Source organism: Grosmannia clavigera (assembly GCF_000143105.1).
Source record: "Grosmannia clavigera kw1407 unplaced genomic scaffold GCSC_140, whole genome shotgun sequence".
Classification (NCBI taxonomy): Eukaryota; Fungi; Ascomycota; class Sordariomycetes; order Ophiostomatales; family Ophiostomataceae; genus Leptographium; species Leptographium clavigerum.
In genome coordinates, this window is record NW_014040801.1 from 2670657 (window position 1) to 2695477 (window position 24821).

Here is a 24821-nt window from a genome sequence, read left to right on the forward strand (position 1 = left end):
AGTAGCCCTCGGGGCAAGTATTTGAAGTTGGTTGTAGATATTCAAACGTAAATTTTAACTCCGGCAAACAAACAGAGTTGGGCAAGCAGAATTGGGTTTGCATAAGGGAGCCATAGTAGTAGTATGTATATAAAGTTATATAGCGTGTACACAGTCTGCCCGCGAATAGATTGTGGTTGCTAGTATAAGAGGAAGGCGAAGTGTTACAGAAGCCATTGTGCGATTAAGGAGGAGTACTAGTTTCATAGAACTAGGTGAGAGCTATGCAGTACGATGAATATGGTCTCGTTCTTGATTGGACCTCATCTACTATTGAGTCGTGTTGATTAGGAGAGGGTGCAGCTAATAAGACCGTGCTCGACACCAGGTTTTGATGAGTGTGTACTTCGTACATGTTGCCAAAAATGCTGTTCCATGGACCACGGACTCATTTGTAAAGAAAGAGATTCGCAATAGTGTTTCAGACTGATTGTTACTGTTTTATTTCCCACCCTAGTCGAGACTTTGTATCGCTAAAGAGGGCCTGATGTCGGTGCACGTGACGTTGCAACGAGCCCAAAACGGAAGGTGCGGACGCTTTCTTCACTATTCTCCTGTTTCCTATCGTTCCTCCTTCCTCTACTCCGTGCACACCACACAACGATGGAGAAGTTGGCGCCAGACTCGTCGGCCTTTCCGCCACCATTGCCTCCATGGGCACAACTGCGCCATGGCCGACTGCGATCGACCGGCAAACGACGTCTTGCGCGCTTTGCAGCAGGCGTCCTGGGTCTCTTCGCGGTGCGCCACCTGACGAGAAACGGCCTCACCTTTCTAGATATTGGCTCGGAGCACTGCAGTGATACCAAAGAGACATTTCCCTATGGACGCTTCCCGCAAGCAGACGATCCTTTCCGCTTCCAACCGTGCACCAACCGGACGCGGCCACCAGCGCTAGACGATGGCGAGCCGGACAAGAGCTGGGCCGGGCTCTACGAACCGGACCCGTCGCACTGGAGCTGGGGCAACCGGACGGAAAGCGATAATGACAGCAGCAACCTGGATCCGTATGCCGGCCGGGGCATCTATCTGTGCGGCTATCTGGACGTACCACTGGACTGGACGAACGCGACGGACAGCCGGATCACGCGCCTGGCCGTGACCAAGTTCCAGGTGTCGGGGCTGGCGCGGGCAGCTGATGGCTCGGGCACGAGCAGCGACCGCGGCGGGCGCAGCGAGCGGACGATTGTGGTGGAGCCGGGCGGACCGGGTGGCAGCGGGACGGGGTACGTGTGGCGGATGGGTGAGCGGCTGTCGGCGCGACTGTCCGGTGGTCAGCTCGACGTGCTCGGCTGGGATCCGCGAGGGGTCAACGCGACGCAGCCGGCGGCGGCTTGCTTTCCATACGACGCGGACCGGGACCGGTGGTGGCAGCTGACGCACCGATACCGGGAGGTGGCTGGCAAAGAGACGGCCGGACAGCTGGCCGTGGCCGACGCCATGTACGCGGCGACGATGCGGGCTTGCCGGCAGACACTCGGCGACCTCGGCCGGTTTGTGGGGACGGCGATGGTGGCACGTGACCTGGACGCCGTGCGCGCCGCACTGGCCGAACCCCAGCTGACCGGCTACCTCGTCAGCTATGGCACTGGCATTGGGCAGACGTACGCGAACCTGTTTCCGCACCGCGTCGGCCGCGTCATCCTAGACGGCACCGAGTTCGTGCCCGACGAATGGCAGCTCGGTGGCTTCGGCTGGGCCTCGCTCGACAATGTGACCCATGCTTGGCGCGACGGCTTCCTCGGCGAATGTCTCGCTGCCGGACCTCAACACTGCGCTCTCGCTCGGCCAGGCCCTCGCAGCGTCGGCAGCTTCCCGCCTACGGTCGACGCTCTTGAACACCGTATGGCTCGCCTCTTTGACGATGTGCTCGCCCGTCCCGCCGTCGCCACTACCGCCACCGCTGGTCCCGCCATCATCACCTACTCCGCCCTCGTTGCCGCTGTTTATAGCGCCCTCTATCAGCCACGCACCTGGCCACACGTCGCCCAAATGCTCTTCGACCTCGAGTACGGCAACGCTACTATCGCTGCCGCCCTTACCGACAACTTCGTCTGGCAGTACGACCCCAGCGTCCCCGCCTCCGGTCCCGAAACTTGTCCGACGGTGCCTGGCTCGGCCCCGGCTTCGGTCCCGGTCTCGGCCCCGAGCTCCGACGAGCTCGGCATGCTTGTCATCTGCGCCGACGCCTTTGACGCCCCCCAGCCCCCAGACGGCGTCCGCTGGTGGGACCGCCTCTGGGCCAACATGACCCAGACCTCCTGGATCTCTGGCAACTCGCGCTTCTACAACGTCCTGCCCTGTCGCCACTACTCTGACCACTGGCCTAAGCCCGCCGGCGTCTACCGAGGCCCCCTCAACCGCACCCTCGCCAATCCGGTCTTGCTTGTCGCCGAGACCTACGACCCTGCTACTCCCTTGCGCAATGGCCGCCGATTGGCCGCCGCCATGGGCCACCCAAACGCTCGCCTCGTCGTCCACCACGGCTACGGCCACTCGTCCAACGCTGACCCCTCCGACTGCACTGACACTGTCTTGCGTGACCTCATCCTCCACGGCCGCATCCCCGAAGACTCCGAGACGCCCTGCTACGCCAATGAGAAGCCCTATCTCTACGGCCTCGGCAAACAAGACTCGCCGTCCGAAGACCCCGTGGCCGTTTGGCAGGACCACATGCGCGAGATGATGCTGTGGAACCCAGGCCTCATGCGCCACGGCTCCTGATCGAAATAGAAAGACCACATCCATTCGATTACTCATTGTCTTCGTCTTCATACATACAAACTAAACATCTCGCTGCTATGAAAAAAAGAAACAAAGAAACAAATGCACACAGCTCCTCAGGCAAGTGGATGAACATATCAGCAGGCAGAAAACTGAGAAAGTAGATCGTCCTCAAAATACAGACTGCCACGTTAGTCCGTTCTCAGAACTTGACTTAGCCACCGGCCGAAGGTCAAACGCCATTCTCCAGTGTGTCCTACAGTACATTTCGCCCATCCCCTCGTCGTCCCGTTTGCCACCCTGCTGTCGCCACAGTATACATACATATTGGATTACATGAAACACACAACGTTGATCCTTCAACTTGACACTGACACCGACTCCGAAACCCAAACACATTCGTAGCACAGCTCCTGTGACTTTGAAAAAAGAATTACAAAAAAAATAACAGACAGAACCCAACTTAAGCGCCCAAATCCAGGGGCGCTTGATTATGCACGAGGCGAGGAGGAGGGGAGGGTTCATAAGAGACATAATAAAGAGAAATCACCGTCGAGCACCGCAAACTTCTGGGCTGCTCATACTCCACCGCCCATGAACGCTGCAAGGTCGTCCAGCTCCAGCAGCTGTCTTTCAAAGGCACTGCACAGCTCCTTGGCATTGATGTCCACACTGGGACCCGGCGGGTTTGGCGACAAGTTTCGCGGCTCGGGAGACTCCAGCTTCCCCACCGGATGCGCAGGGGGGCTGGCTGTGGCCGGTGTGGTCGCGCCAGCTGATCCGCCATTAATAGTGGCAATGCCAGTGCGTCTCGGCGGTGGTGGCTCACTGTTTCGTTCCGTCAAGTTGGCGGCTTCCTGAGACGAAGCTGCGTTCTGCTGCTCATACTCCATGGCATCTGGGTTCGTGTCGGGTTGCGACGAGGCGTCGTCCTTCATGTACGGCGAGTCGTGAACCGGCTTCAATCCGTCAGGCGAGTCGGGATGCTCATCACGGGCGTTGACATCGCGCATGACCTTGGCCATGACTGTTAAATGGCGGTTCCAGGGCATCACCAGTGGCCATGACTCGGCACCGTCGTTCATCAGGCGCAGGCTGTCGCGCACAATGTACGACGCTGTTTCCCGGACGCTGGGCGGTGCAAGGCCCTTGAGGTACAAGTAGGCGATAGTCGAGCCTGCCGTGAAGGCCGAGAACAACATCACAATGGGGAAGCACAGAATTGAATCCTTGTCCGCGCCGGTTTCGAGGGCAACAAGCATGGAGATAATGCTGTGTGATGCCGCAAAGACGTTATCAATCAAATGGCTGTCTGTGCCACTAGCATGCCAATCGTCGGCATTGAAGTTGTCCGTGGTGACAAACTGGAGAATCTGTCGCCGGTTCACGAATATCGTGGCGCACTGAAGCAGACAATGGATCATGGCATATGTGAAGCCACTGCCCATGGTGATGTGGAGATTGATCTGGCCTGCCTTGTCGGCGAAGTGCACTGGAAGGCCTTGGCGGATGGCGTCGATCTCAGCATCCAGATCGACACATCGAGAGTTGGAGAAGTTGTCGATCGTTGTTGTCGTCATCATCTCGACAACACTGCGCCAGATCTTCGTCGCGAGGACAATGTAGGCGAACTCGCCAACGTCGGCGAGTGGAGCATCCGGATCAGGAGCCACGCCAGGTGCAGCACCGGTAAGAGTACGGACAAAGACCGGGCTGCCGAAATTAAAGTTCATATCCTGACAAGGCAGAGCGACGTCTGCAATGTCGAGCGAGGACAAGGCGGGATGGCGGCCAGGGCTGCTGGTCAAGAAGCAGTCGAGGACGTAGATCAACCACAGCGTACGGCGGAAAGCCTCTTCCTTGAGAAAGTTGTCCGCATCGGTCGTTTGGTGCGTCTGGACGATGCGATACATCTGGGCCATGCGCGCGGCTTGGCCGAGGTAGATGTAAGCACGAACGGCATTGCGACAACCCCACTCATGGATCACCAGAAGGCAAAGAGCCTGTATGTCACCGAGGGTGGGGTGGTCGAGGGACTGCATGATCAGATTGATCGTCTTCTGAGCAAAGTGCTCGGCCGCAGCAGTCCCGCCACCGTGACCTCCATACCGGCGGGTCAAATTTGGTGAATACCTAGATACGTTAGTAAAGCTCTCGAAGAAAGGGCCAACAGAGAAAAAGGCCAGTAGTAAATAGAGGCATTGACACGTACCGAGAAGCAATGGTAAGTAAAGCGTGGACCATAGATGGGTCGAGAGTAGCGCTTTTGAGTTGTTGCAGGAAAGACGGCTTATGAAAGGCCACACATGCTGGGAGAGTCTTGGAGATGACTCGTTCGCATTCGGCCATAAGCTCGGGAGTGAGTCTAGAGCCATGGTTAGTAAAGCGCTTGAAGTGATAAGAGCAGGTGGTGTTTCGAGAAGGGTGGTGGGGCAGAGAGTAGTAAGGATAGCAGCACCGTAACAGGTGTCTGAAGACGGGGTGGTGCTGTATGTACTACTCCGCAACACACGAGAGGACACATTGGGGTAGACTGTAGGAATGTTTCGTAGGATGAAGGCGAGCGGGTCTAGACTGAAGTGGGGAAGTTTGCAGGGAGAACCGTTACAAGACAAGCTTAGAGGCCGATGAAAAGGCTAACCGTCTGCAAGAGGAAGAGAGGGTAGACAGAGGGCATATGCAGCAAGCAGACAGAAGGGATGATTTTCCAGGTCACGGAAGTTTCGACTGAGACAAGAAAGCAGGAAGGGAGCTAACGGACGGCGAAAAGAGTAGCAGTTGTAATGCAGGTGTGAAACAAAGAGAATATACTCACTTTTCAATGCCGATGGCAGGATGCCTCGATGCGGCCGACAGGTTAGGAGCTGGACGGTCGGCACCAACACCGCCAGTAGCCCGGCTGTCACCCGAAAGGGACTCGCGGCTGCGCTGGGGGATCCGAGCTGGAGAGACGCCATGACCACCATGGCTCATGGACTCCGAGGGCAAATAGCATTCGTGCATGCCCTTGGCGCAGTTTCGACACGGTGCTCGGCCGTTTTCGTAGACGCACTTTGTCTTTCCCTTGCGGCAGCGGACACAGGCGCCGCCGGCGCGAAGGGCCGTGGCGCGTACGATGGTCGACATCGTGGGGTGGCGATGCAGAAGCGAGGATGAGGCGGCGATGCGGAAGAAGCTGGGAGTGGAGGAAGACACGCTTTATTGAGCAACAGGTGTGCGGAGGTGTGAAGAACAGAGACAGCAGGACGAAAGGGATGCGCGAGTCCGGAGACAAAGCCGGAGTGGATAGGTGGGAAAAGGGAAAAGGAAAAAGAGGAGGAAAAGAGGGAAAAGAGCGAGAAGGAAGAGGCCGGCAGGGGAAATAAGAGACAGGTGGCAAAGAAGACGGCCGGCGACAGCTACGGAGCTTCGGGCGGACAGCACGCGAAACGCGCGGGGTGGAGAGGCTGGGGAATTTAGCTGGGTTGCTGCTAGGCAAGCTGGGCGCCTTCAGGTAGCTTCGGGATTTTTGTTGCTGCACGTCTCTCTGCCGTGGCCGATGAGACTTGCCGGTTCGAGGGTCGACGTGTGAATTGGGCGTGGGATGTGGGAAATGGAGAAAGGAAGATGGAAGAGAGGAGGAAGCCGTAAGATTCTTTCCAGCTGAGAGGGAAAAAACGGAAGGTTGTGGAAGGAGGGGGCGGTAGAATGAGACGGGCGGTATGTTGGCGGTGCAGCGAAGGACTTCGCGCGGTAGGAGGAAGGTGCGGTGGGCGGTAGGCGGTGGGCGGTGGGCGGTGGGCGGATGACGGGATAAAAAATTGGGGCCTGAGGAGGACGAGAGAAGGAGGCGGACGGACGGGGCGGCGGTTGACGATTTTGGGGGGTGAGGGGGGGGGGTGCGCGTGGAGGGGGGGGGCAGAGGGAGAAAAGGGGGGCGTAAGTCAAAGCTCCGATGGACAGCGCAAGGCGAAATAAAGCAGCAAAGGACATAAAATAAAAATAATAAAGCGCAGTGGTGGACAGGGAAGACGGAAAGGAAAGAGCGCCGCGGGCGGATCGGGTGATGATGCCGGGGTTCGAAGGGGAAGGGACGGACGCGAGCAGCAGAGCAGGCGAGAAGAAAAGTGGGCCCCTTCCATTGCTGGCCAAGAGCGCAGGGACGCAGGGGCTTGGCGTCGCCGGAGCACCAGGTCGCCACTGCCTCTGACGGCCAGAGGCGGTACGATTCGGTACGAGTACAAGTATGGAGCCTGTTGCAGGCAGCTACGACCGGCGGAGGCGACGGCAGGCCGGACGGCGGGAGAGAGGAGAGAAAATCGCGAAGAGTCAGGCGAAAAGAAGAAGAGCGGAAAAGATGAGAGAGATGAGAGTTGAGATGCGCGATGCAGGACGCGCTGAGAATTGCATTCAGCTGTCGGCGCAGCACGAACGCAGCCGCAGGTCGGCCCGGCGAATGCAGATGCGCAGGCAGAACGACCAGAGAAAGCTGCACAAAAGAAGACGAGACATGGAAGGGGGCAGCAGGCTGGCCCGCCTCCGGACCGTGCTGGCGCCGCAGATCATACTGTCTCCCTCGGGTGGGCAGTGGGCAGTGAGCAGTGGCTGTGGGCTGTTGGTCGTGCTGGCAGCGTACGTTGCCGAGAAGGAGAGGTGAGGCGGCGGCGCCGCTGGGCAGCTGGGGCCGGGATGGGCAGATGGGCTGGGCAGCTGGGCAGCTGGGCAGCCAGGCATCTGGGCTGCTCAGTACTCCGTATGAGTACCATGTACAACGACTGTGTACATAAGCGGCTGCTGGGGGCGGCTGCTGGGCTGCTGCCGGCGTTTGTGAGCCGTGGCAGCTATCGTCTGACGCGGTAGGCGGTGGACGGCAGGGGCGGTGGACGAGTGGGCGGTCATCGTCGTAGGCCGGTCGAGGCCTGGCCCAGCAGCGCAGTGCAGCCTGGCCCCCAAAGGAGCGACCGGCAAGAGGTGTGTGCCTGCCAGCTGCCAGGTTGTACTCCGTAATTGCAATTGTGGGGGCGGCACTCGTCGGCTTCCCCAAAGCTCTTTTACGAGCAGCTCTAATTTCCCGGCCGCGACGCCTCGTCTTCTGCTTTGACGAGCAGGGAAGACAAACGGCGTGCAGACCGTGCAGAGAGCGCAACGTGTACGGAGTAGAGGGCTCTTACATGTTACGAGTCTCGTATGTGGCCTCTCCTTTTCGGCAAGCTCCTACGACGTACGGAGCACACCGTTTCTCCTGCCCGCCCCTTTCCCCTTCTCCTCTCTCCTGACAGCCAGAGGGGAAAGGCGGTGCCGGTGTCCGGCGCCAGCGCCTGCACCAGCCTCGGGTGGCACATGGTGCCTAACGCTGGAATGGCCGCATGCTAGACCAGGCGTGTGCCATTCTCGGCGCCCCGGCCTGTGCAAAACCCGCCCCCCCCCTTCCAGTGTGGTCGCATGCCCGGCGGGCGGTAGAGACATGTGCTTGCGAGTATTGTCGCGCACTGCCAGACACGAACAGGAAACACGGTACTCCGGCCGTCGCCGTGAGGAGCGACGTTCCTTCCTCGACGCTGGTTGGTCGCGACCGCCCTGTTCGCTGTGCAGGGGTAGGACTAAAACGCGGAAGGCTTGGGCCACAGGACAAAGACGCGAAAAGACGGAAAAAACGAAAAAAAAACAGAGGTAGGCCAGAACAAGAAGGAAACAAGAAAAAGCAAACAGCCAAAAGAAAAAGAAAAAGAAAAGAAAAGAGAAAAGAAAGAAAAAAAAAAACGCCTCCAGATGCAGCCGCCATACGAGTACAAAGACACCATACATGGCAATGTCGTACGCCGTGCCGCTCAGCAAACAGACGCCCCTTGCCCCCCTCCATTTCGTGTCCCCGTGCTTCTGCTGATGCTCTCTCGTCCTTCGTCCTGGCCGTACGTCGTAAGTGCACCCACCTGCGTCGTTCTCTGCGCTTTGTCTCTCTTTCTGTTCCTCGTCCTGTCCATTGCTGCCTCCACCCCCTCCCCTTCCTTCCCTTTTCCCCCCAAATAGCTCCGGCCGCCAAGACTGAATGGCAGGCCCCATATTTTCCGCCTTTCCAAAATGGCGCTGGGCATGGATTGCTTTTTTCGTCGGCCGTGTCTCTTTCTGGCGCATAATCCGTTCCCTCTCCTGCTGTCTGGCCTACGTGTCGCGGTGCAACCGGGCCCGAACCAGCTTCCAGAGCACGGAGACGGTCGGCTGACCGCTTCCAGAACCCAAATACGAACTGTCCGGTGCCCTATTGCTCCTTCACCCTCTTCCTTCCTTTCCCTCCATTCGGCCCCAGACGAAGAGATGGCGATCTGATCCATCTTCGCGGGTTCGCCGAAGATCATCCGTTCTTCTCTCTTACCCCTCCTTTTCTCTCCCCATCTCTCATTTCCTATTTCCCATTTCCCGTTCCCTGTCCTCCGTCGCGCCGTGTCTCCTCACGCCTTACATAGTAGACAGCCGCCGAGCAGAACGCACAATGGGCGCAGAAGCGTCGCAAATGGTCTGGCAGCAGTTCCATCCCGCGACTCTTTCGGTTGGCGCTTATTGGGGCGTGACTTGTTGGCTGCTCGTGGCCTCTGGGCCCTCGTAAGACCACCCAGCTTAGCTCTCCACGTCCGGTTAAATCACGCGCACATCTTTCGATGCCGGAGCCGTGCCCCCATTTCGCTCCCGGCCAGACAGTCTCCTACGTCACTGTCCGCCGTAGCCGACGCTCCCTGGGCCGTACTATGTGAAGTGCGAGATAAAAATACACTCACCAATAAGAGTACGAGCGAGGAATCCGGACCAAGTCTGGCCTGCGATATTGGTGACGCAAGCCGGGATTCCGAGGCCTCCCCAGTTTTCTGGCCTGTCTATTTTCTTCTGGGGAGGCACAGTCGAGGTAATGTTATCATGTTATTACATAGTACGAGTACTCGTGCATCTCCTGGAAGTCTCGGGCTGGTGGCCCCAGCGCAGCACAAGCGTTTACGAGCGTTTACGAGCGTTTACGACCAATTCCGAGCCGTTTCCCATCGGCATCACTCTCACCCCCTCTTCCGGCTCTGGCGGCTCTGCACAATTCTCACCCTCGGCTTTCGTCACCTTGACTAGCTCGCTTTTTTAAGCCTCCCCCTTTCAGCTCCCCCTATCTTATGCCCCCGACACTTCCTCGGGCTCGTTCGGAAAAGCCCAGCACTTTCGGTGCAGAATAACGGCCGGTAAGATGACGCGCTAAGCAGCAGCCCGAAACCGATAACGCGTGCAATGACATCTCCGTCTGTTCCGTCTTGTCCTGGCCCGCGGTCCTCTTACGGATACGAGTGAGCGGTGCACTCGGTACTATTTTCCCCTATTAAACTTGCTTTATTTTATTGTCCCGTATCTCGCCCTCGCTCTTTGCTCGGTGCGCGTGCTCCCATTGCTGGCCTTAGTTTGTCCTGTCGCCCCATTCCTCACTTGCAGCTCTAAAGTCTGCGGTGGCCGACAAATAGAAACATGGACTAAAGCATCCGCCACCCGACCCGGTGATGTATCTTACTTTGATAGCCTCTCGCGCTCCCCCAGGGGCCCCGGCAGTGAGCTGGCAGGAAGCCGAAGCCAGAGCGAACACGTTGACCAGGCGAGAGCCAGATAACAGCGCATTGCACATATGTATGATTACGTTCTGTGCGGCGCCGATCGGCCGGCCATGACCTCGACCAGCTCCGCCTCTTTACCGCGGTCTTGCCGTGGTCCAGTTATGACGGACGGCCAGCGAATCTGACGGTCGACACATGCGCTCACATCTTCTCAGTGCCACGGTATATGCTGGAAGAGAGGGGTGCTGCAAATGGCGGTCTCATCCATCGAGTCCGGACTAACGGCCGGAAAGACGTGTTTCTGTGTGCGGGACTTTTGCGCTCCAGTTACTAGCGCACACGGTGCACCACAGCTCTGCCCTTCTCAGCATTCGGTCAGACACTTCCGGGTGTCGCCGGCGCACAACCACTGATAAAGTTGGGTCCAGACGCCGACAGCTCCGCTCACTACTACATAGTATTTGCCGGAGTGCAGAACTAAGCCCGGTGAGTGTCGCGGCGTCTACGTATTGCATACACAGGACGCAGACGCCGAGAACGGACGTCTGCAGGGCAATGAGTGACGCGTCAGAAACGAAGCCTTCCAAAACACACAAAAGAAAATGCCAAAAAACAATACGGACTACGGAGTACTGGGAACACAAATGAATCAGCAGACACAAAGCGGGCCCTGTGCGCACGTGACTTTAGCACATTTTAATCCAATGTGTTTAACCAAGCCCATCACTGCGATCGTTCGGCTGTATTAGAAAGAGGAAATGAGAAAAAGACCGAAATGAAAAAAAGAGTGCGTCCGTTCTTTATTGGAGAGAAAAAAAGAACGTGACCAAAAACGTACAGCAGCGGGTATTCGCTGGTCGTCACCGACCCAACTACTAATCCGCCGATTACTGGTTTAACTAGGGGAGAGCGGACGGGATCCCGTGCTTTCCAGTATCTATGGCCGTACGTGGAATTTCGTGCTGCAGTGCAAGCTATAATATGACACTAGCCAGCATAAATGTCGGCCTGAATGTATAGATCACGGCAGGCCGAGTACAACGTCAACCTTTCAACAAGCCGTCAATGTACAGCGTACAAACTGCTAAAAATTGACCCCAGCTAGTGCATGCTTTTGATCTTCCAGCCGACGTTGAGCTCTTCACGCCGTGACTTGCTCTGGGGTCGAAATACGGCCACCCGCCTTGGGCGGTGTAGTCATCAAATGTTTGGCCGTGTATAATGTATAAGACACTCCGGTTGATCCAGATAGTTGTCTTGTTGGAACCATGTGGGAGACGATGGGGACGAGCACAGCTGAGGGAGAGAGACTCACCAATATCGTTATCAGTCTGCCACTTGAAGCAAGCCTGAAAGTCATGATTTTGTGCACTAAGTCGAGGGATCATTCCAGTAGATGGGCGCTCTCTTCTTTGGTCACGTCGTTAAGATCATTGTGATGTTCTCGGGCGAGTTGCGCAGGTTGTCGTACAGCTTGAAACCGGCGTGCTTCGAGTGAAACGGCCGTAAAAGCCTGCCGCCAAGCGTCGAGAAATCCTTCTTTGTCGCATTTAACGGGGGTTTCTAGCCTCTGTCCGTGATTGCTTCGGCCATGAATATCGTCGGACCGGATCACATTTCTCGAGTGATAACACGACTCTACGTCTACGTTTGTCGGTGAGCTTTTTACAAATTACGAATATATACTATGCCTAGCAGATATACTGCTCCCTAAGCAGTTGGATCCAAGGTATTTACTGATATAGAAAAATAAGTTTCTGGTCATAGATAAAGACTAAACATGTTCACTTAGCATCCTGCCTCCTCAGCTAATAACAACGCACTATGTTTGATCATCACGGGACGCTGTGGATGATTGACCCTAGCATCAGCTGGAAGATGATGAGGCTTCTGCAGAGCAGTCTATTATACAGTATGAGTACACTGATGCAGTTTGTTCATACCCGGCTGAGCTACCTTTTCAACTTCAACTGTCTGAATTGCGCGTCTTTGGTCCATTACTACATCTGCTATTCTAAGATCCCCAGGTTCTACGACGAGCTGCTGGTCAAGGGGATGCGTTGTGTGTGCCGCTATGGAAGGACGACTTTGTGCTGTTAGGCGTGAGCCGCTTTTTCTCTTTACTCTTTATCTTCTCTCTTCTTTGTTTTGCCCTTCTTTAACTCCCTAGAACTACGCCGTTTTACACTCTCGCTCCCCTTGGTCTGGCCACCGCTAGTTACTTGCCGCCTTGTGGATGCCGACGGCCATATTTACTACTATCCCGAGGGCAAGGCTATGTAACACAGCCGGCGGATGACCGTCGGTCGACGTGTGTAGTCAGTCGGGTCAAAAGTTGGCGGCAGGAAAAAGTTCGATTCACCGGTAGCCATGCGCGAGGCCACCTCGGCGAGATAGTGCGTCTGGCAGCGGGCCACACAAGTCTTGTCACTCTCACTCTCTCCATCGTCCCGTTGTCTCTTCTCCGGCACTCCAACAAGCTCAATTCGATCACGACGGTAGTCGCGAATCATATGCGCTCGCCGCTCTCGCCCCATACCTTTGTGGATCTGTAGCGCTAGATCGCGCACGTAGCTAGGATCTGAGGCTTCCGCCACCGTCACATAGACGACCAGCGCAAACAGTGGCCGCTTGCTGTCATACTCGTCGGTCGTGTAGGCCGTGAAGATGGGCGAGCCATCATGACTCGGCGCAGCCTCGACTACCGGATTTTGGTAGAGTTTTGCACCCGGCCGCCGACTCGCACGGGGCCGACAAGTTTCTGGTTTATGCTCCATAGTGTGATGAAGGCGGCCGGTGGAAGTATGGCGAAAGGGCTCAGATGTTACGACCGAGGGGGAATTGGATTAGGTCAGCTGTGTCAGATATTGGCTCAAATGTAAAGCACCGCTGACTTATATTTTCAGCTGGCCTGCGCCACACAGTACAAGTATTGATGTCTTCGTACTCGTATCTCTGCATAAATCCTCATTGCTCACATATTCCGACAGACTTCACGGACTCTACCATTGTTGAGCGTACCGATAGACAATACTGATGTTGAGAGGAAGCAGAAGAGGGACGAGAGAGTATTAGAGAGGCGGCGAGGCGACCGTGTCTGCAGAGAATCTTGGCTGCTAGTCACATACTCGGCCGATATACTTCGGGCTACGTAATAATACGCGCAGTGGAGAAAAAGCTTATGCAGCTACGGAGTACGAAGTAGTCGCGTCTTTATCATAGCGCTAGCTCGCTTCAGCTAAGTCAGGCACAAATGCAACAGTATTACGGCGGGATCTAGTCGTTTTCAGCTAGTGGACTGCTGTTAATGGTATGTAGGCAGCAAGACCGCACGACGGTTTATGGAAATAGTAGACACAGCAGACATGATAAACAGGATGTATCTGCAGATTTACATCTGAAACAGCATACCGAATTGGCACTGGAGCTTGGTCGTCATAACTGACTGACTACGAGACCTCCGTCACCACCGCTTATGGTACCGAGACATCTGACCGCTGACTGACGAAGACTACGTGTCCATGCACACCATCCCCCAATTATTGTGCTACTACTACGACTACAGCTGTCTCGAGGATGCCACCCGAGGGAATTCGTATATGAGGCGATTGGAATTTGGGCGAATCGGAGCAATTTGAGTGTGTTCTTTAGTCTTTTACTTGTTTTTGCTTTCTTCAATTTCTGCCCCTCAAACTCTATCAAAGACGGTGGCTCCCTCATCTTCGCCGACTGCGACGTCGAACAGCTTAGGTGTTATGCTGGTACAGCTCACTTCAACGACGCGGCATCATCTCCGAGTATGTCTCGCTGACATCGAGCTGCAGCGCCACGGACTACCCCCTGACCACGACAACGCCAGCCTTTAACGGGGGTGTCTCTTCCCCTTTCTTGCCCCTTTACATTCCTCTTTTACTGCCCAACGCGGTACCACCGCCACTTCTGCCATCTCGGCCATAGGATCGGCAGCACCCCCCTGCACAGGCACTTCCTATACTATTCAGCCCGGAGACGCCTGCCAGTCCATATCTCAGAGCTAGGGTGTGGCCACGATGCGCCTACTTATCGACAATAGTCTTCCGGCTTGCTCAGACTCGCTCTGCATCGAGCACATCTGCTCGACCTACACAGTCCAGGCCAATGATACCTGTACATCTACTACGGCTGATCACGGGCTGTATTACGCCCGGGTTCTCGATTGGAACCCGCATTTTGACCTGACTTGCAATAACATCAACAAAACTGTTGGCCTCGACAGCTGCATTATATCACCCGGACTGACGCAGTATGTGATACCTAACGTGACGTATGCTGACGGCACACGCACTGCTTGCGCACTGGCCCTCATCATGTTTAGAATCTCTCTTGAAAACCTAACTGCATGGAACCTGAGCCTTGCCAATACCGCGTCATGAACCTCGCCATTGACTCTGGCATCAATTACTGCGCCGAATGGTTTGGCAGTATTCTGACGACGACGTACTCGAAGTTTCCGTCTGTTCTGGAAACTGCTGTAAGTACTCATTTTTCCATTTTCTCTTCTCCACAGACTCCCTCCATCCAGGACGGCCAAACCTTTGCCGACGACCTCAGGTGCGATAATCTATTCCAGCTCTGGAAAATCACGCTCAAACACCACCGCCACCATCGTCATCATCTCTATTGCCATTGTCTCGACCATGAGCACTGTCACGTCGCCGGGTCCAACTAAGGCCAAGTATGCGCCTAGATTGGATTCGTAGAACGGTTGGCTGGAGATGCAACTCATACGCGTATACGTACACGAAAATATATATACGCTTGCTTCTTATCAAAGTAGTTAACGGCAGAAGTGGACAAGGAACCTGGCCACTGGCATCATCACATCATCGCATCATCGCCTCTACACCTCTTCGATATGCCATGCAGAATGCCATGCATATTTGACCTTCTACTGTCTGTGCTTTTATAGACAACGTGGCCAATTGCAATCAACACTTGTGTGCATGGCATATGACATTTAGGCCAACGTGTCGTGATCGATAGAGACAGAACATGACGGTTGTCACCGTCTGGATTGTATGCCGTCTCGGCTTAGAAGGGCCGAAATAACGCCAGATTTTTGTTCTTCTTCACCCATCGCCAAGCTGTCTAGACAGCATGCATGTTTACCAACGACGTTTGAATAGTCGCCTTGGCGGAAATAGTCCATGGGGTAGAAAATGCCTCGGGATGTTGGCGGGATCTCAGATAAAGGCACACGCCAGTTACTGCCTCTCGTCGTTTTGGATTTAGTCGCGTCAACGGCCTTAGCGATCACGAAAGGCCCACCACGTCATAGCACACAAGCGCAGTTGTGCGCAATCACTATCAATGCCGACCAAAGCGTGGAGTATTTTGTTCGGGATGGAGAACGGCCGGCCAAAGGAGATCTCGTTTGCTCTACCCCATGCAATTAGCCTCCGGCGACATCTAACCTCGCAATGACGCAAAAGATAGCAGTTTTGTCCAAGATGTGATACTTGAACTGCTGTCCACTCATGCCGGTAAAATCGCAAGGAAACAGGCACCAATTGCCTATCTAGAAATTGCCAAGATCTCTGGTGCCAATATTTCCATTTCCTTTCTCCTCTACATCATAGGTTTCCGCTCTTGCATGTGTATTAGTTGCCATCCGGACACTTCCCAAGAAGCTGGGACGCGTGGAACATGCGAACAAAGATTCGATTTCCATCCTGCCGATCCCTTCTTTCCGACAGTTCTTGTCCGTCCCCCCCCCCCCCCCCCCCATCCTCCGTATACCGGCTGCCAAGTCTACGTAATGGAGAGGAGCTAGACCGATGCAGGAAATAACATGTGTTGGTGGAAGTAAGGAAAAATGTGATGAAATAAAGAGAGAGAGTGAGGGTTGCAAAGCTTCGCAGCCATGTCGACTGCCCGTCTACTTATGTACTCGCCCCTGTCCTCGTCTGTAACGGAAAGGCCTCTGCCTATGGGTCTTTTTCCTCGTGACTCTTCCATTTCCAGCCACATCATTGCCCGTCCTCATCCTTCATCTGTCCCCCACAACGTCCATCATGTCGACCACCCTGGCCAAGGAAAAGGGAGGAGCCTTCAGCACGGTCGCCCACTCGAGCTCGCTGGACTCGGACGCCCAGAGCTCTACGGGTGGCGTGCCCGAGCTCGGCGCGCCGGTGAACACGAAGCAATTTTGGTTCCAGAAGGCGCGCAACTACGATCCCAATGCGATTGCGACGCAGCGCAGCGTGTTTGACGATGCCGAGACAGCGGACAAGTACCAGCCGCGCACCGACTGGGAGAATGTGCACCGGTTCGACCCGCTCTTCCGCTGGACCTGGGCCGAAGAGAACCGGCTGGTGCGCAAGATCGACGTGCGCATCATGGTCTGGACCTGTGTCATGTTCATGGCCCTGGAACTCGACCGGGCCAACATCTCGCAGGCGTTGACGGACAACTTTCTCAAGGACCTGAAGATGACGACCAACGGTGTGTGTTGATCTCCTTGTCCCTTCGGCTGTCCTTTGCTTCTGACCGACAGACTACAACCTCGGAAACACGGTGTTCAAGCTGGCCTTTCTGTGTGCCGAGCTGCCCTCGCAGCTGGTGTCCAAGTGGGTAGGCCCCGACCGCTGGATCCCTGCGCAGATGACGATCTGGAGCATCGTGGCCTTTAGCCAGTTCTGGATCACCGGCCGCTCCTCCTTCTTGGCCACGCGCGCGCTGCTTGGCATGCTGCAGGGCGGCTTCATCCCCGACGTGATCCTGTACCTGTCGTACTTTTACAAGCACTTTGAAATGTCCATCCGGCTCAGCTTTTTCTGGACGGCCATGAGCATCGCCGACATCATCTCGGCCCTGCTCGCCTATGGCCTGCTACACATGCGCGGCGTCCAGGACAGATCTGGCTGGCGATGGATGTTTCTACTGGAAGGTCTGCTGACCTTTGTCATCGGCCTTCTCGCCTTTGTTCTCATGCCCCCAGGTCCCTGCCAGACGGCCAGCTGGTTCCGCGGCCGCAATGGCTGGTTCAACGAGAGGTATGGCTTGCCTCGTCGCTCTTCCGGTGCCTCCTGTTGCTGACAGGCTTCTGCAGAGAACAGAAGATCATTGTCAACCGTGTCATTCGTGACGACCCGACAAAGAGCTCCATGCACAACCGCGAGCCCATCACGCCGCGGACGCTCTTCAAAAGCCTCAAGGACTACGATCTCTGGTAGGACAGCGCACTCTCCACTTTGCTGACTCATCCATCTGACAACACTTCTACCTAGGCCGCTGTACACTCTAGGCCTCGTCTTCCAGATCCCCATGACGCCTCCGACACAGTATCTGACACTGTCGCTGAAGGGACTTGGCTTCAACACGTTCCAGACCAACCTGCTGACGATACCGTACACCGTCGGACACATCATTCTGATGCTTCTGCTCACGTATCTGTCTGAGATCTGGAACGAGCTGACGCTGACGGCGATGATCGGCCAGTTCTGGGCGCTACCTTTTCTCGTATGGCTGTACAAGGGCGCCACGGTCCAGACGAACAGGTGGACGGTCTATGCCATGACCACGGTGCTGCTGGCGTATCCCAACGCGCACCCGATCCAGGTGGGCTGGAACTCGCGCAACTCCAACGCAGTCCGCCTGCGCACCGTCTCGGCTGCGTCCTACAACATGTTTGTGCAGGCTGGCGCCATCATAGCATCTAACATCTATCGGAAAGACGACGCGCCGCTGTACAAGCGCGGCGACAAGAATCTGGTCGCGATCACGTGCATGAACATTGTGCTCTACCTGCTCGCAAAGACGTACTACGTGTGGCGGAACAGACAGCGGGCGGCTAGGTGGAACGCTATGTCGGAAGAACAGCGGCTACACTACCTGGCGACGACCAAGGACGAGGGCAACAAGCGGCTAGACTTTCGGTTCCAGCACTAGAGGAGGCCTTGAGGCAAAACTGGGATGATTACTAATATCACAACTTGTCTGCCTTGTCTGCCTTGCCGTATATCAAGTGCCAAGCCTGAAAGCCTCGTTAATGACGGTGAAGACAGGCCCGTTGCTGTTTGTAGATAAGCCGGCGATCCCGCGTGGGACTGCCATTTTACCAGAGCGAGCTGAATCTACAATATCGGCACTGCTTACTTTGTATTAGCGCCTACTCTGCTTTTCCTCACGGTTCAGCTGGTGGCGGGACGTATGTCCACCAGGCACTCCACCCAGGGCAGTGTCGAGTCGCTCTCGCGGTGGATGGGTGCCTCTCCACATCTGACCGCCATCTATTTCGTAAAGTCTCCACCGTTTGTAACATTGCACAGGAATGAGGCAACGACCGCAACCTTGGCAATGTGACACCGGGATCTGTGCGGAAGAGCCTCGGAGCTGTACTGTACACTCTGCTTCGCGTTACCATAGACGTCAGCACTAGACTTGGTAAACAACTTCCTATCTCTTCACGGCGGTGCCTCTTCTAGTCTAGCTCTAGTCCCCCACTCAGGTGGAACCTTTCTGCCGCATCGATCGACACTGCTTATCTTCCCAGGGCCGTGATACATACGGAGTATATAATGCATGCGCTGGCATTTACTATCATATATCACAGGTCAAAGCGGCGGGGCCACAACTTGCACCAAGCCAAATACGAATTTGTTTATGTATTGTATGTTACGACTTTTAAGTATGTGTAGTATGTTGTGCTATGATGGAGTATTTTACCATATCATGAAAACATCTTTAATCCGGCCACCGAATTCCATGCAGGAGTTCAACACTGTTGGTAATAGCCTCGGCCCCTCAAGAAAACAATTATACCCAAAATAGTAGGGCGGAGGGGATTAAGACTCGGACGGGGAGAGGCTATGAATTGAAGCACTGCAATGTAAAAAAACAAATAAAGCCAAATACGCCCCTGAGGACAAGACAAACAACGCCAGACCAGATGACAAAAGAAAATGCGTGTTTCCATCTCTAAAGTAGCTGTTTGCTCGGCCAGCTCACCGGTCTCGTTCCAGACATATCCATTTCTTGGACGTCCATCTCTCATGTACTATAAAAAGAAGGAGCAGCCAAAGATCAGACATGTGTAGGCAGTCGAGATGGTGTACTCGAGCTCGAACCAGGCGGCCTGGCCACCAAAGGCGGTCTTCTTGCTCTGCTCGGTCGGGTGGGCAACGTTGGTCTTGGGGTCGCGGACCAGGAGCTCCTCCCGGTCGGGCTCGGACGGCGGGAAGATGGCGTAGGCGACAGGGGTCCAGAGCGACGTGCAGAGAAAGAGGAAGGTCATGGGCGGCCAGAAGGCGTGGGTGACCAGGCATTTGAGTGTGTTGTGCACGGTGGTGTTCTCGGAGATGCAGCGGTACGAGCTGTAGGTGACGCCGATCAAGGTGAAGTAGACAAAGACCAGATGGTAGATGGCGTTGTAGTTGATCAAGATGGTCCAGAGGCGAATGAAGACGTTGCGCCGGCGCTTGGCATCGCGCTCGTTGAGGGCAGAGCCGAGCGAGCCGGTAGGCTTGAAAGCCTGGGCCTGGCCTCCAAGCCACTTGGGCAAGATGAAGGCGCGGATGAGGCAGACGCTGATGTAGGGGGCCATCCAGAGCAGGTAGCGCGAACCGCGCTGGCCGTTGTGGTAGCCGGCGGGCAAGAAGACCAGCAGCTCGTCGACACGGGTAGTGATCATCTGGATGAAGCAGAGCCGCATAAGCCAGCGGAGCTGGTTCGTAGTCGCGTAGGCGATCAGGGTCTTGCCCATGATCAGAATGATAGGGATGGCAAAAAGCGAGATGCTAAAGAGGATGGTGTACAAGCTAAGGAAAGAGTAGAGGAAGCCGGAGAAGCGCTGCGGCAGGGTCATGTAGCGGACCTTCTCGCCCCAAAGACAGAAGTTGAGCTTGAACGAGGTGTCGACGGTGCCGATGGCCCAACGAGTCCGCTGCTTGATGTGGCTGCCGTAGTCGCCGGGGACAGTGCCGAATTGGAGCGGTTCGTGAATAAAAGCCGTCTTCCAGCCCTTTCCAAGCATCAGGGTCGACGTGGCCACATCCTCGGCCAGGGAACCAAGCGGGAAGTGGCCGACATCGTCAATAGCCTCGCGACGGACGACGTAGCCAGAACCTGTACACCAGGCGACGCCGAGAGAGTCCTTGATAGGCTCGATCACGTGCACAAAGAAATCCAGGTTCTGGGCAAGCGGATCGGACCGGGGGGTGTTGTAGAAGAGCTGGGGCGGGCAGGCCAGGGCCATCTTGGGGTCGATGATCAGATGGGGCAGGATAGCCCGAAGCCAAATCCTCTCTGGAATCTGTAGGGGATTAGCATGAGTAAATAGAGAAAGCAGTCGAAGAGAGCGATGTCTTACCATGTCGGCATCCAGGGCAGCAATATACTCGCTAGGCCCTCCGGGGAACTGAGTGACGGCCCCGAGGCCGTAGTTCAGGTTGCCCGACTTGAAATGATGCGGCACGCCGGGGAACTTGGGCCGGGAGACGTAAAAGACATTGCCGTACAGAGAGTTAAGCTGGTTGCAGCCCTTATCGAGGCCCTCGGACTTGCCGTCATCCAGAAGCACAACACGGAAACGGTCACGCGGATAGTCCAGGTCGCAGGCAGCACGAACGGTGTCGAGGACGAGCTCATCATCCTCGCCACAGCAGGTGATGAAGACGTCGACAGTGGGGACGTCTTCGCCGGTCAGCCGAAGCTTCGGGCGGTGTCTCCGCTTGACGGCCATCATGGTCCAGATATTGTGGATCATAGAGGGGATAGCAGTGGCCAGCTCGACGGCAATGAAGACCCAGGCGGGTGCATAGGTGCGGTGGTTCTTGTTCTGGGCCGAGACGACGCAGTAGATGCGGAAGGTGACGTAGACCACGTACGCGGCGCTGCTAAAAAAGGTGAGCAGCGGGGCGAACTTGACGACCTTGCGCTTCCAGCCCTTGGAGATCTCGGCATCGTCCCGACGGTGCAGCTGCACGATGGACTCTGACGGCACGCTCTTGTCACGGGGCTCTGACGCGTTCTTGGGCAGAAAGGCGGCCAAGCTGAGGTGGCTGGGGTTCTGTCGGATGTGAGCGAGAGGCGACCAAGGGAGAGAGAGAAGAGGAAGAAAGGGCAAGGTAAGGGAGAGGGGTTGTGAACTAAGCTCAAACCGGGACTGAAACCTACCTGACTGCTGCGAAGGGACGTGGCACTCGAGGGGAAATCGCTGAGGCTGCTCAGACGATCAGGACCGGGCGAGGGTGCCCAGGGCGGCGAGATCATGTAGTCGAAGTCGACCTGTTGATCGATCGCAGGCTTGAGCGTCTCTGAAGAAGAGAGCAGAGTAGCACTGGCGCTGGGCGAGGCCGAATAGGTCAGGCCTAGAGTGGTGGGCGTGGTGCAGCGTCTCTGACGAGATGACGGCCGCAACTGCTCATGCAGCTCGTGCTGCTCGTGCTGTTGGTCTTCCAGCGCGGCGATGTCGTCGTGCGGCCTCAGGGGAGCAAACTCCGGTACCTCCGGCGTGCGTGGCTGATCCTCCATTGCCTCCGGCTGAAGGGCCCAAGAAGCTGGACGAAGCAGAAACTGAATACCAGATCAAAAAAAGAGAGACGCGTGACGAGGGCAATCAATCGGAGAGAGAAAAAGGGGGGGGGGGTAAAGAAAAGTGCACGATGCCAGGCAAAAGAACGAAAAAAAATTAGATCGTGAAAGGCAGACAGAACGGGGCTCGGCAGAGGATTGGGCGACAAGCGAAAGGAATTAAGTTATGCAAAGCGAGTGACGGATGCCATATGAAAACGAAAACACAACGAGGCCTAGCGACGGTTGGAGAGGAATGATGGTGGGAGGTAAACAGAGTCGGGAAAGGCAGCATCACCGACAGAACAAGACAGGTCAGGCAAAGTAGGGAATTCACCTCAAGCTCGCAAGAGTATTACGAGACATACGGCACAGTACGGAGTCCGCGTTAGGGGGGGGGGGGCGAGGACCGTTAGGAGGTTGGCGCGCAGGCTGGCGTCCTTTTGGTCGCCCTGGTGCTTATCAGGTTACGAGGTCAGAAGTACTGTCGTACCGGGAACCGTGCCTGTCCGAGGCGATCCACACAGGACACGGACAAATATAGAAAGGCCACCAGTGGGCCAAGCGTCGTTATCAACGCCCGCTATGCAAGAAGGAGGCTAGCCCAGGCTGGCTGAGCTGGGAAAGGGGGGGGAGCGGATGGACGGGAATGGAGCACGGTACAGTGTTTTCTTTTTTTTTTTTTTCCTTGCCTTTATTGTCTCCCTTTTTTCCCTTTTTCTCTCTGGCTTGTCGCCTCTTCTGGCGTGATAGCCTTGCCAGGAATGTCCCCCAGGCATCGAGCGACCGGTTGGCCTGGCTGCAGGGGCGCAGCAGCTCATCCTGGCTCGGCACCAGGAACGCAGCAGATGGTCGACTGTCAGCGAATGGACTTTGGTTCGTATGAGGCCCCGTTTCCGGCTTCTGTCACGGCTCGCTCGCTCATGCTCATACGAGCGCGCCAGATCTGGGAGCTGCGGGCTTCCCACAGGGGGTCGAGGTACGACAAGATCGGCACCACTTGCGCGCAAAAGCCCAGTTTTGCTCGTAGTCCATAGCCGGCTAGCTGCCAGGGTCCGTCTGCTGATTACGAGCGAGAGCGCGCCTTCTGGGCGGAGCCGTCCACCTTGGACACGCAGCCGACAGGGGGGCCGTCCTTATCTGTCTCGTCCTGCTCCCACTCTACATATGTACCATTCCGGATCAGCTCGTATTTCGTCTGCCATACGAGTATATATCCACTGACGGCTAGCCCGTGACGCCCGGACCCTCGTCTCTGCTTCCCCCCCCCCCCTGTTCCACTTCCACTTCCATTCCCACGCCCGCTTGCCCTTCCTCTTCCGGCGTCTGCGAGCGCCAAAAGGAAAACACCAAAAAATCTCGTATTAGGCTGGCGTTGGTCCGATCTCGAAAGCTGCTCCGTCACCCAAGTCTGTCCGTTCTTCGAACATGCCTTCCGTCTGCCAGTAACGCACCCAGCATCGCCATGATCGTCACCCTCTTGCTGTCGGTGCTCAACGCCGGCTTGCTGGCCATTCCCATTGGCGGCACGGCCGGCGTGCTTGCCGGCATCGACTACCATCGTCGCGTCACCGGCCAGGCTCCTCTCTTTTCCAACCCGTCCGGAGGCGGCGGTGGCGGCTTCGATGGCGGCGACGGCGGCAACGGCACCGACGACAACAGCACCTATCCCGGCTGGGATGGCGACAAGCCCAACGCGACCGTCGTCATCGGCGGCACCACCATGTCCGAATACTGCCAGCAGTACAACGAGATTGCCATCAACGCTACCGACGGCCAGAACTATACCGGTACGCAGCTCTTCTTCGTCTCTCTTCTCGCTTCGTGATCTCCAGCTAACAGCCGCAGTCAATCCGAACCAGTGGGGTTGGGAACAGGCCAAGGGCGGTGGCCTGTGTCTGAATGTGAGTCTGAGTCCTGTGATCCTGCAGTCTATCTCCCCTCCCTTCTGACTTTTCAGGTCACCACGTTCAACAATGATACGTATCCCACAAACACCACCGCACCCAAGTGGTCTGCTACCTGGCAGTACCCCGTTGGCGAGACCAGCCAGCCTGTGCATGCCTACCCCAACATCATGATCCGAGGCGACGTCTTGCCCGCCAAGCTCGGCAGCCTGACTGAGCTCGGCATCGACATGCATTGGACCTATACCGACAACAAGACCATCACCGTCACCAACACCAACTCTACCGTTACCACCCATACCAACTCCACCAAGCGTGCCGTCGTTTCCGTCGATTTCAGTGCCAATGTCGCCATCGACATGTTCTTCGACAAAAACGCCACCAAGTCGCAGCTCACCTCCGATGCCGACTACGAGGTCATGGTGTGGTTTGCCCAGTTTGGCAAATATGCTGATCCCATCGGCTATTCCGACGGCATCGTCGCCTCCCAGATTGTCGATGGCGTCAATTTGTGAGTATCGCCCGTCTGCTCCTTTGCCCGAGACACAGCACTGACAGGCCAATTAGCACGCTCTACAACGGCACAAACAGCAAGGACCAGCACGTCCTCACCTGGATCTCCGAAAACGAGACGAACAAGTTCAACGGCAGCATCCATCCGCTGCTCACCTCACTTCCCAACCTGGGCCTAAAGTACGCGCCGGCCAGCACTGACTACATTGGCTACTTCAGTTTCGGCTCAGAGGCGTACTACTCCGAGACCACCGTGATATTCAACGTGCTGGGCTTGGAAATGAATGTGTGGTAACGTAATAATGTGCATGCAGCGTCTCGACTTGACGCTTTACGGGAAGAGACAGGCAGGTGGGCTGTGACGCGGATGAACCACCGGGCGCACATGGGACTGGAGTTTTGTTTTTTTCTCTCTGTACAACTACCTGAGGCCGCCCGTTTCGCGGACCTAATGTTTAATAGCCATATACGTGTAAGAGATTCCAATACTAGACGGCGTTGGCTTCGTTGGCTTCGTTGGACATCTGCACATTGC

At 56.0% G+C, this 24821-nt stretch overlaps 7 protein-coding genes across 7 annotated transcripts; 4 read left to right on the forward strand and 3 right to left on the reverse strand.

The window, feature by feature from the left end:
* Nucleotides 1–642: 642 nt before the first annotated feature.
* Nucleotides 643–2763, forward strand: CMQ_1171 (peptidase s33, tripeptidyl-peptidase; the record flags this gene model as incomplete). Its single annotated transcript, XM_014318250.1, has 2 exons — nucleotides 643–1905; nucleotides 2005–2763. The coding sequence occupies 2 exons, from the start codon at nucleotides 643–645 to the stop codon at nucleotides 2761–2763; spliced, it is 2022 nt and encodes a 673-aa protein (XP_014173725.1).
* A 578-nt stretch (nucleotides 2764–3341) lies between these two features.
* On the reverse strand, nucleotides 3342–5889 carry CMQ_399 (fungal specific transcription factor domain containing protein; the record flags this gene model as incomplete). Its single annotated transcript, XM_014317478.1, has 3 exons — nucleotides 3342–4896; nucleotides 4976–5128; nucleotides 5579–5889. 3 exons carry the CDS (start codon nucleotides 5887–5889, stop codon nucleotides 3342–3344), a joined length of 2019 nt encoding a protein of 672 aa, XP_014172953.1.
* Nucleotides 5890–12574: 6685 nt separating this feature from the next.
* Nucleotides 12575–13093, reverse strand: CMQ_684 (uncharacterized protein; the record flags this gene model as incomplete). Its single annotated transcript, XM_014317763.1, has 1 exon — nucleotides 12575–13093. One exon carries the CDS (start codon nucleotides 13091–13093, stop codon nucleotides 12575–12577), a length of 519 nt encoding a protein of 172 aa, XP_014173238.1.
* Nucleotides 13094–14724: 1631 nt separating this feature from the next.
* CMQ_1496 (uncharacterized protein) lies at nucleotides 14725–15055 on the forward strand (the record flags this gene model as incomplete). The annotated part of the gene is given in 3 exon segments (XM_014318575.1): nucleotides 14725–14826; nucleotides 14863–14906; nucleotides 14926–15055. 3 exon segments carry the CDS (start codon nucleotides 14725–14727, stop codon nucleotides 15053–15055), a joined length of 276 nt encoding a protein of 91 aa, XP_014174050.1.
* A 1314-nt stretch (nucleotides 15056–16369) lies between these two features.
* CMQ_1207 (major facilitator superfamily transporter) lies at nucleotides 16370–18245 on the forward strand (the record flags this gene model as incomplete). The annotated part of the gene is made up of 4 exons (XM_014318286.1): nucleotides 16370–16799; nucleotides 16852–17350; nucleotides 17407–17526; nucleotides 17585–18245. 4 exons carry the CDS (start codon nucleotides 16370–16372, stop codon nucleotides 18243–18245), a joined length of 1710 nt encoding a protein of 569 aa, XP_014173761.1.
* Nucleotides 18246–19353: 1108 nt separating this feature from the next.
* On the reverse strand, nucleotides 19354–21827 carry CMQ_995 (glycosyl transferase, family 2; the record flags this gene model as incomplete). Its single annotated transcript, XM_014318074.1, has 3 exons — nucleotides 19354–20607; nucleotides 20665–21363; nucleotides 21471–21827. 3 exons carry the CDS (start codon nucleotides 21825–21827, stop codon nucleotides 19354–19356), a joined length of 2310 nt encoding a protein of 769 aa, XP_014173549.1.
* An 887-nt stretch (nucleotides 21828–22714) lies between these two features.
* Nucleotides 22715–24581, forward strand: CMQ_956 (xyloglucan-specific endoglucanase; the record flags this gene model as incomplete). Its single annotated transcript, XM_014318035.1, has 5 exons — nucleotides 22715–22845; nucleotides 23313–23656; nucleotides 23715–23770; nucleotides 23827–24284; nucleotides 24341–24581. The coding sequence occupies 5 exons, from the start codon at nucleotides 22715–22717 to the stop codon at nucleotides 24579–24581; spliced, it is 1230 nt and encodes a 409-aa protein (XP_014173510.1).
* Nucleotides 24582–24821: the final 240 nt, after the last annotated feature.